This window comes from Microcaecilia unicolor, chromosome 5, assembly GCF_901765095.1.
Source record: "Microcaecilia unicolor chromosome 5, aMicUni1.1, whole genome shotgun sequence".
NCBI lineage: Eukaryota > Metazoa > Chordata > Amphibia > Gymnophiona > Siphonopidae > Microcaecilia > Microcaecilia unicolor.
Window position 1 is genome coordinate 182,306,762 of NC_044035.1, and position 11,392 is coordinate 182,318,153.

The following is an 11,392-nucleotide window of genomic DNA, read 5'->3' on the forward strand; positions in this document are numbered from 1 at the left end:
CTACAGACTTCTAAAATGCCAAATAGGGAACATTCAGAAGTGTAGCACCTGAATCTCAGTGTAAACATCTTGATCTATCTGTGCAGTATGATGAGAACCTTCAACTTCACAATTTATTAAACTGTCTATTATTTAAACCTGCAAATCACAAGTATGACGCCAAGAGAATATAGGGACCCTTTTACTAAAGTTTAACATGCGCTATATGCTACACAGCCTATTTTATACCTATGGGTCACATGGCACTTAGTGCACATTAATCTCTGTTAGCACACAGTAAGCTTTAGTAAAAGAGCCCTGTAACTATCAAAGGGGGCTACCATTAAGATGTGTTATTTTACTGTTAACCCCAGTAATTAGTAAAACGTCTCATTACAAAAAATGGGATCTGTGCTAAAATAGCATGATCTCTTACACTTTTACGGCTGACATCATTATTGTTGCAGTTTTTGGTTCTTGCCATATCTGAGTAAGTGGAACTGACATTTCAGCTATCCACTTATTCAGATGCGGCAATACCTGGACAATTGCAACAATCAAAATAGCACGTTAGTGGTAAAATATCAATGTAGGCTACCATAAGATGTGTTAACTATTCCCCTTAGTTTTGGATTCTTCTGTAATTGTGTCTATTTCTTGCTGGAAGTACCACATAAAAGAAAAAGAGAGGGTCTAAACAATAACAGGGTGCAAACTGGTCAATTTTAGTTTCGAGGAGAGGGGCTAGCAGTTTACCTTTTGTTCAAGTTTTTTTGTCTATAGCATGCATTATCTACAAATAATACACACTGAAACAAAACAAAACAATGAGAATAATTCAAATTTTCATGCATTTCTTTCAGTTCATTTTGAAATGACATGAAACAAAACAAGCCTGTCATGTTGCATGTTTCATTTTGTTTCAAAATGAATGTGTATCTCTAATAAACAGTCCCCCTTGCACTAAGACAAGAAGAAGAAAATAAGATCAGTGGGTCAGATCAGTGATCCATGGAGCCCAGCAGCCTGTCTTTAAGAATGCCCGATTCAAGTTACTCGAAAGAAAGCAGATATTAATGGTCCACATTGCTCAATATCAGGAGTAAGAGATGTCAAATCACAGGTCTACATAAATAATTATTGTTAATGAATCTGCCCACCAGAAAAGTGTCCACATTTTGATTGAGCTCAGCTATACTATTATTTTTCACCAGACTGCAATGTTTGGTCTCCTCTACCCATCCTGCCCCTGAGGCTGGGAGTTCTCTGCTGCATGGTGCTGTGCATCAAAAGACACTTCAAGCAGAAGAGCTCCAACAACTTTATTAGGCACAAGTAAATCACAACAAGCAATAACACTGTTAATTAGAAATTAATTTAAAGAGTACAGTGTCAGTTATGAGATTCCAATTTTTTGCATACCACAGGCAAAGTCCCATTGAGCATAGGCGGTCGGTGGCCCAACTGTTTGGGGAGGCTAAAGGGGGCGGGGTTAGGGGTGGGGCCAGGGGTGGAGCTTAAATCCATAATTGTCTGATAACACACAGAAAAAATAAATAAATAAAAATAAAAGTCACAATTAATACCTTTTATTAAATTTAGATATTAGATATGTATCATATGTCAAAGAATAAAGTGGCTGCTCAAAGCATATTCTAACCACAATCGCTCAACTGCAAAACACTATGCACAACTTTGTCCAAAAACACACTCAGAACCTCACTGTACCATAAATATTACACTGGGCAGACCTAATACACCAATATACCACCCAAACGGAAAATGCAGACTGTCAACAATATGAAACAAGGGATCATATCATCACAATTCTCATGTAGAGCCACAAAACACCCTAATTCATGTTTAATGTGGGATAAAATGCCATAAATAAGTAAATAAATATAAACTTTTAATGTTGAGCACCTGATTCTCAAAGTGGACATATTCCAAACACTATAATGAAAATAAAATGATCTTTTCTACCTTTGTTGTCTGGTGACTTTTTCTGATCATGCTGGCCCAGTATCCGTTCTGCTGCTATCTGTCCTCAGTGCAGGTCAGGAAGTCATCCTCGTTAAATATCTCCCTGGCAACCCAGGACACCTCCAGCCAACCCCCCCTGCTTTCCCACCAGTAAGGTAAACAAACCATAAACCAATTTCTACAACTGCTAGAGGGCTTTCACTGCAGCTCCCCTCAGAGCAGCTGGACTTCACAGCTGATCCATTCTGCTGCAGCAGGGGGGAGGCTTAGCCTCTCCAAGCCTCTTATACCGGGCGCCTATGCCATTGAGTCTCTGAAGACACAGAGAAAAGAATGTGGGGTGGGGGTGGGGGGGGGGGGCGCTCCTGTGCACGAGACAAGATGGCAGCATAGAGCATTAGCTCTGTCCACCTCTGTACATTTCTGTATATCAATGCCGGAACTTCATCAAGCAGACTATTTTTCTAGTGAAAATGGGTTCCCCTAAACATCTTGCTTCTCAAAATCAAGGGGTGAAAAGAACTATGCTAGAACCAATCTCTCCTTGCAAAGCTAACTCGGACCTGAAAGAAGAAATCTCATCTACCATGCTATTTCAAGAGATAATGCTGGTGAAGAATCTGATAAATAAAAATGGTGATTCTCTATCTGAAATGAAAGAGCATATATTATTCATCAAACAACAATTATCCTCCAAAGCATTATGCATTGAACCACACCATACAAGCTTATACACCGTTAATACTTCACAGTTCAAAATGGGTAACTAGGTAAGGAAAAACCAGAGATAACCTCTGGGAATTATAATTACATAAAAATTATTTTAAAACAAATTTTTGGAACAAAAAAGTCTTAACTTTTTTCTGAAACAGCATGTATGAATTGGAACAAAAATATATCTGGACAAATTCTTTCCAATGTTTAGCAGTTTGAAATGGTAAGGTAAATTCTAGCATTTTCAGCCTCTTTTTTCTTTTGGGTGAAGGAAAGGAGAACAAATAATTGCAAATAGTCCTTCTAGATCTAACAAAGACTGCAAATTGAAAATGTGAATACAGATAATCCGTGGTTAAGCCATGCAATAGTTTGTAAAGAAAACCGGCCAACTGAAACAAAACTCTAGCCTCGAATGGTGACCAGTGAAGTTCTACATAGCAAGGATGATACAAAATTATTCAAGGTTGTTAAAATACGTGCGGACTGTGAAATATTGCAGAAAGACCTTAGGAAGTTGGAAGACTGGGCGTCTAAATGGCAGATGAAATTTAATGTGGACAAATGCAAGGTGATGCACATTGGAAAGACTAATCCGAATCACAGTTACCTGATGCTAGGGTCCACCTTGGGGGTCAGCGTTCAAGAAAAAGATCTGGATGTCGTTGTAGATAATACACTGAAATCTTCTGCTCAGTGTGCGGCGGCGGGCAAAAAGGCAAACAGGATGCTAGGAATCATTAGGAAAGGGATGGTGAATAAGACCGAAAATACTATAATGCCTTTGTATTGCTCCATGATGCGTCCACACCTTGAGTATTGTGTTCAGTTCTGGTCGCCGTATCTCAAAAAAGATATAGCGGAATTAGAAAAGGTTCAAAGAAGAGCGACTAAAATGATAAAGGGGATGGAACTCCTCTCGTATGAAAAAGGCTGAAGAGGTTAGGGTTCTCTAGCTTGGAAAAGAGACAGATGAAGGGAGATACGATTGAGGTCTACAAAATCCTGAGTGGTGTAGAACAAGGAGAAGTAAACTGATTTTTTACTCATTCCTAAAGTACAAAGATTAGGGGACACTCAAGGAAGTTACATAGAAATACTTTTAAAACAAATGGGAGGAAATATTTTTTCACTCAACAAATAGTTAAGCTCTGGAACTGTTTACCAGAGGTGGTAACAGCGGTTAGCGTATCTGGGTTTTAAAAAGGTTTGGACAAATTCCTGGAGGAAATGTACATAGTCTGTTATTGAGACAGACATGGGAAGCAACTGCTTGCCCTGGGATTTGTAGTATGGAGTGTTGCCACGATTTGGGTTTATGCCAGGTACCTGTGACCTGGCTTGGCCACTGTTTGGAAAACAGGATACTGGGCTAGATGGACCATTGGTCTGACCCAGTATGGCTACTCTTATGTTCTTATGGTCATATTTGGTTAAACCAAATATCAGACCGCAATATTCTGAACAGTTTGAATTCTTTACAATTGAGATTTTGAACATCCTAAATATACTAAGTTACAATAATCCAGTTGAGAACAAAGCAAAGCTGGTATCAGTAAATGAAATGAACCTGCCTCAAAGTAACTATGAACACTGCGGTTTTCTCATGAGAAAAAAAGATTTTTTCACTAAAGAATCAACTGACGCTTCCATTGAGGCAGCGCTGTCCACTAATACACCTGATATTTTATTACAATAGGCAACTGATATTCAGTTTGGCCAATATGAATAGAATCAAGAATAGAATCTAATTTACTATAATACATAAAAAACTTGTTTTATCAGCATTAAGTTTATGTTAAAACATCCAATTACCTAATAAGGCCATACAATATTGTACCCTAGTAATATCAATTTCAAAAATAGAATTAAATGGGATAACAGAGATATCCTCTGCATAACTGTATACTGTAAAACCATTATTCGCCAGCATAAACCCCAGAGAACGTAAGATCAACTACATTAACTGGCCTAATTTTGACTAATTCCTAAAAGAAAAATCCATAAGCCATTATTAAGATGGACTTGGGGAAAATCCACTGTTTATTTCTAGGATAAGCGGCATAAAATACATTGTACTGTTTTGGGATCGTGCCAGGTACTTGTAACCTAGATTGGCCACTATTGGAAACAGGATGCTGGGCTTGATGGACCTTCAGTCTGTCCTAGTATGGCAACACTTATGCTCTTTTCTTTAGTTTTAATGCATTCTAATTTAACTCTTGCGTTACCAAATACACATTTGCAACACTAAGAGGAGGTGCTTGCTACTCAGCATCTTAGTCTTCCATGACATGCAAAGCAGTTGGTTCCTCTCTGATGCACCCTCACTCACAGCCCTGCGGTGCTGGCTCAGTCCTGCTGGCAGTAGTTTATAGGTACCGGCGGGTATAGGCAGATAGGTATGGATGCTTTTTCTGCTCCTGATACTAGCTGGTCTTCCCAACCCCTTCACCAGAGTATCCCCACATCCAGCACCAGTTTATTTAGCTTAAGGGACCTCTTCCCTGTCCTGTGTTCATTAGTGAGTCAACCCCCATCCCAGCACAACCGCTAATACTAGCTGTGTATGAAGCTAAAGGAGCCATCATGTCTCTTCAACAGTGCCTACATGTCAGGCTGAGGCAGCTCTTGGATTCTCTCTTCATCCTCCACCAGACTGCAACGTTTGGTCTCCTCTACCCATCCTGCCCCTGAGGCTGTGAGTTCTCTGGTGCTGTGCATCAAAAGACACTTCAAGCAGAAGAGGTCCAACAACTTTATTAGGCACAAGTAAATCACAACAAGCAATAACACTGTTAATTAGAATTAATTAATCAACTTAGCTGTCTTCTGATGTCTTCTATTCTCCTTGACTTATCCCAGCTCTGCCATATTTCAGTGGTGAGGTCAGTCATAAGCCCTGGGCTCAAACACTAAAGAAGCCATTTTAGAAGGCTTATTTGACATTTGCACCTGTAAATAGCAGACTTACATATGTAAATGGCCAGTGCATCTAAGTATGAATTTTAGAAAAGCTACTACTTACATGTGCATGTCCACAACACCCACAGATTTTCTAGGGGCATGTTCTGGGCATAGTTTTGGCAGACCTGATTGTGGAACAGAAATACATTAACTAGGGGCCTCCAGTTAGGTATTTCAAGGGTGTGCACTAGAAGCCTATTCTATAAAGGAACCTAGGCACCTAGTTTCTATTATAGAATAGTAGCATAACCCTGTATATACATACCTGACATTTAGGTACTCAGACTTACTCAAGCCATAGAGCTGGTGCAAGGGCAAGCACCTAAATATGGCGGGGAACACACATAGGGCTAAATTCTAAATATGGCACCTTAATAATCGGTGCTGAAAAAAGCGCTGTTCTATAAGACACGCTTAAAGTTAGGCACATTGTATAGAATAGCACTTATGCCCAGGAATCGTGTCTAATTTAGGCATGGCCATTTGCACCAACTGAAATGTGGTACAAATGTTATGTGCGTAAATGCTAGGAATGCCCCTGTTCCACCCATGATCCTCCCATTTCTGTACCCTTTCTTTTCTTGCATATAAAATTTAAGTTAATAAGATCCAATTAAATCTAATTAGTGCCAACGATTGCATATTAAAATGCCAATTATTGGCACTAATTAGCTCATCTAATTAAAATGCACATGCAATTTTTGGCAACTTTTATAGAATTAGGGGATAACATACAGTATTTTGCAAGTTACATGCGTAAGCTGGAGCCTCGTCTCTATCTAGCCCATGCTCCACCCCTGTGTAATGATATTATTCATACCCTGCATAATGAGCACATAAATCTTAGCACCTCGTTTATAGAATTGCCCTCTAACTGCATAAAATCTAGATGTTGCCATTTATACCTGCTCTAAGGCATAGGTGTCAAGCTAAGTACTCGTTTAGACCTGGGGTTTGGAGGCGTGATGGGAGGTGGGGACAGCAATAGTGCTTGCCTCTGATACTGAAATCCACTTCTAAATTGCAAAACTGAGAGTTTTCTCTTTAATTGGCTTCCCTTGGATGTCCACTTTTCTAAAAATTGGCATTTATGCTTGTATGTTCCAACATGTGCCACTTACATTATCAAGTACTGGAACTTACACGTTCAAAGTCCTGCTATTATTTTCAGACTTGTTCCTTTGTAAAGTATGTTATCGCTGGTCATGCTGCAAACTACATGGGTCTTCTCCACGTTCATTAACGGATTTTACTACATTCTAACAACAACTTGATAATGTGGTCAAGTCTTCATGTTTTGCATTATATCGCATGTGCTCGATCCGGTCATGTCTCTCTTCTCAGTCTATTCAGTCCCTCATTTTAGCTCTTGTCATCACTTGGATAGACTATTGCAACTCTCTTTATGCTGGTCTCCCATTATACACTTTGAAAAGACTCCAACTGATTCAATCTACAGCAGTAAAACTCATTCACTGGGCTCACTGTTTTGACCATGTCCTCCCCACGCTTCAGCCTACCTGCATAAAGTTCTGGTTTCTTATTCACTCTCTCAGGCTCTCCGATCATCCTCAAACAACCTGCTCTGTATACCGGCTCCTGCAGCTCTCCATCTGACACTCTCTTGAGAAACTGCATTTAGCTATCTGGGTCCCAAAATGTGGAATGCTCTGCCTTCATCTTTTAGAGTCTCTAAAGATCTTTCTGATTTCCTCTGCTTTCCCCTCTGCTAGTTAGTGACTTCTTTTCTCCTTTTTTTTTTTCAGGTAGTTTGCCTGTCCTACTATCTCTTCCCTTCTGCCCCCCCCCCCCCCCCACCCCTCTCGGTGCAGTATTTTATTAATAGATTGTTGTAAACCGCTTAGTTTGCCTGTATAGGATTCATTTGCAGTATATCAAACACCTGGAAATATGATAAATAAAAATACTAAAGGTTCCACATTTAATGAGCCTTCTGTAAAATGTAAAATACTCTGCAGATTCTGAACATTTCTTTTTCTACTTAGATGATCTATCCAAATTCGGCTTTCAGTGCTCAGGTTACCACAGGCTCCACAGTCTCCATTTTGCACCCTCCTCCTCCCCTCCCCCCCTGTCGAGCTCTGGAAAATCTTTAGTTAACCTCCAAAATGGAATAAAGATTCTGTGTTAGAAGTAAAAGCTAATATTTTAGGCTTTTTTTCTTATATTAGGAACAATTCTCTGTTTTGACGATTTGCATGCAGCGATGCCAAAAGTGGCCTATCCCAAAGATTGAGATTTATCTTCCCAGTGAGTAAGATCGATGGCCAAAGTGTGAAATGTTTCAGGGGATGCAACTGGAGTATATACCTGAGCCAAGAGGAAAGGCAGGGGACGGGGGATTCAAGATGGCAGCTAGTAGTTAGGCTTCACACCTCTCTGACTTGCTGGAGTAAATATTGTTGATATTGTGCAGGTCACCTGTGGTGGGCTGAGAAAAATCTTGCAAAAGGGAAGGGGCGCATTCCCTTCCCTTCCCACCAATTCACCACAGTGGAATCGAGGAGGGGAGGAGGTAGGGGAAGACTAGAAGCAGAAAGCTTGTGGACCGTAAGTGCAGTGGGCAAGAAACTCCATTCCAGTTACACACTTTAGCAGCACAGATACCAAATCACATGAAGTAGGTTCTATACATCCTATGTCTGCGTCCGTGCTGCTTCCCAAATGAATGAGAGGAGGGGCCTTGGCATGTGAGCATGGGGGGGGGGTGTCAGTCAAATATATGTATCACATGTCTAATGCATGCGACTTGGTATCTCTGTGCATGCATTTACATGCTGACCACATTATTCATTAGAACAGTGGTTTTAGTGTGGATTATCCTACTACTATTTAGCATTTCTATAGCGCTACAAAGCGTACGCAGCGCTGCACAAACATAGAAGAAAGACAGTCCCTGCTCAAAGAGCTTACAATCTAATAGACAAAAATAAAGCAAGCAAATCAATTGTGTACAGGAAAGAGGAGAGGAGGGTAGGTGGGGGCGAGTGGTTACAAGTCACAAGCAATGTTAAAGAGGTGGGCTTTCAATCTAGATTTAAAGATGGTCAAGGATGGGGCAAGATGTAGGGGCTCAACACATAAAATGAGCAAACCAGTCTAGAAATGTGCATTCATTAGTACACATTCAGTTCTTTAATGTGTCTTTAAAAATGCAGTGCATACGAAATCAATTAGCATTCATTAACCCATAGGTTGTGGAACAGGGGAACCACAGGGTGCCATGGCACCCCCCCCCCCCCCAATTTTCCTTCTCTCCACCTCCTCCCCACCCCCTATGATTTTTTTTTCTTTACCTCCCTCCCCTGCCTGGGGTGGCAACACTCCAACCAGCATAACTCCAAAGGAATCAGTTGTGGGAACTTGAGGATCTTGCACAGATACAAGCCCTGACTTCCTTACACTGTTAATTTTTTCTGTAAACTGCTTTGGTTGTATCACGAAAGGCAATATATCAAGAATTTTAAAAACATAATCATAAACATAATTAATAGGAATTAAGTTGATTTAATGGGTGTTAAAAGATTTAAATGTGTGTTGGAAAACTTATTAAAATCAATGTGTGGACACTTTTTAGAACATTTAGGAGGAGATTCTATATATGGTGCCTAAAAAAAATCGGCACTAACGTATTCTATAATCTGTGCCTAGATTTAGGTGCTGATTATAGAATATGCTTAATTCATGCTTCAGTGCCTAATCTATGTGCATCCATTTACACCGACGGAAACTTGGTGAAATCACTGCGTGTAGATTTAGGTGCACTAGGCCATATTCTGTAACTAAACGCACAAATTTTGGAACACCCACAAACTACCCATTTCCCCACTCATAACCATGCCCCTTTTTGCTGCATGTGTTAGAAGTTCGATGCACTTCGTTACAGAATACGCTTAGCGAGTTGTGCGTGCAAACTCGGTGCCAATTAGTGCTCATTATTGCTTAAGTGCTGTTATCTGCGCATTAGCTTGTTAAATTACGTGCATTGTTATATAATCTGCACCAATTTCAGCGCCGATCTTTAGGTGCTCTATATAGAATACAGGTGTTAGCCCCTGGGTATGCAAGCACTTATACAGGTAAAATCAGGGGAGGAAGTGGCAGGGTTAAAAACAGTGATGGAATTCAAAAAAGTGAAGATAAAAGAAAAGTTTAGAGCATTTTACCCACAGTAAAAATAACTTTAACTTTCACACTTTAAAGAAAATAAAAAGAGAGGCATAAAATATTGGCTGACAGTTACAACCAAAAAAAAAAAGGGGGGGGGGGTAATGCTGGTCTTTATGTGCCATCATTTACTATGTTATTATGTTAATAAAAGAGCCCACACTGTGACACAGTGCAAGTACCTTGACCCAAGCTATAAAGGGTTGGGGCTGCAGACAGGAGAAGCAGGCAAACATACAGGAATATGATTTTGGAATCTCCATGCATGACCTATAGTGTGGACTTTGCACCTGCCTGTATTCCTGTGCTTATAAGCTCTATGGCCTCACTCAAAATCACTCTATTAAAGCATACTATAGTCATAAATGGTAGCAACATCTCTGTAAAAAATCAAATCTGCCTCTCCTTTTCATTGCGCTCATCAAGTGATAATCTGATTATATTCTTATCCATTGGTTTAGCCAGTTGGAATTTAAATAATTTGAATAATATTTCTAATAATTATCATTTTAATATTATCCCTTATTCTTTTTCTGCTAGTACTATGTATGCATAGCTGTTTCTCACTGATCCTGTCCTGGTTTGGTATCATTAAGCACTGGTTACTGCTGACATAGTACGTGAATAAACGTCTGCCAAGGACACCATGCTGTTGTGCTATACCAATACGATGGAGCAGGACTTGAATAGCAAACCAAAATGCACAGTTCGATTTCAAATACCCGTGCTAAAACATAGCACTAATTAAATAAAAGTTATATTTTTCCCTATTTTGCAGGGTGACTCAGGTGGCCCTTTGGTGTGCCAGAAAGGGGACGCTTGGACTTTGATTGGTATAGTTTCCTGGGGGACCTCCAACTGTAATGTCCAGGCTCCTGGCATGTATGCCCGTGTCACCAAGCTGCGCAGCTGGATTGATCAAATTGTTGCCACAAATTAAACCTAATTGATATCATCAAGACAGGTGAAACTGTTCACATGGAAAAACAAGATGAACAAGACATTTGTGTCTAATGCTTCAGTCTAAAGAAAATGTAATACTAGTGAATGTTGCAATCAGCTGGAACTCTATTAGAACGATTCTATGCATGTCAGAGCTGTTTCTTGGAACTCATTAAAAATGTTAGTTTTAGATACAGAAATAAAACCAATTCAAAAGCTGTAAGTTGCTCGCAGTTTTTCTTTTTGTTGTTAATTTTATGGCACCAAGGTGTTCTCTTTAGAGCAGTGGTTCTCAACATTTTTTCAGTTGGGACACACCTGATGGATGATGCTTCCATACGTGACACACTGCATTCATGACCCTCATGTACCTTTGGTCTGATAGAGTATGACAGTTCTTATGAATTAAATGTAAACATGCTCTGCATCCACAAAAACCCTATCTCCCCCCAATAACAAGTGCAAATCAGAATTAACACTAATTATAGCACTAATTCCCATGATTCAAACAACGTGAACCCTACCTAAGAACAGGCAGCACTACAAATATTACACAGGGCCCTAAAACACCAGTACACCCTGTGACAGAACAGTGTGTTTCAAGCCTGTAAAACTGCCT

General features: G+C 39.9%; 1 protein-coding gene across 1 annotated transcript in view; it reads left to right on the forward strand.

The window, feature by feature from the left end:
- The window catches only part of LOC115471307 (chymotrypsin-like protease CTRL-1), a 49,898-nt gene extending 39,096 nt beyond the window's left edge, over positions 1–10,802 (forward strand). The window contains exon 7 of the mRNA XM_030205009.1: positions 10,610–10,802. Coding sequence (XP_030060869.1) covers positions 10,610–10,771 — 162 coding nt within the window. The 3' untranslated portion in view covers positions 10,772–10,802. The remainder of the gene's footprint in view (positions 1–10,609) is intronic.
- The last annotated feature ends 590 nt before the right edge of the window (positions 10,803–11,392 follow it).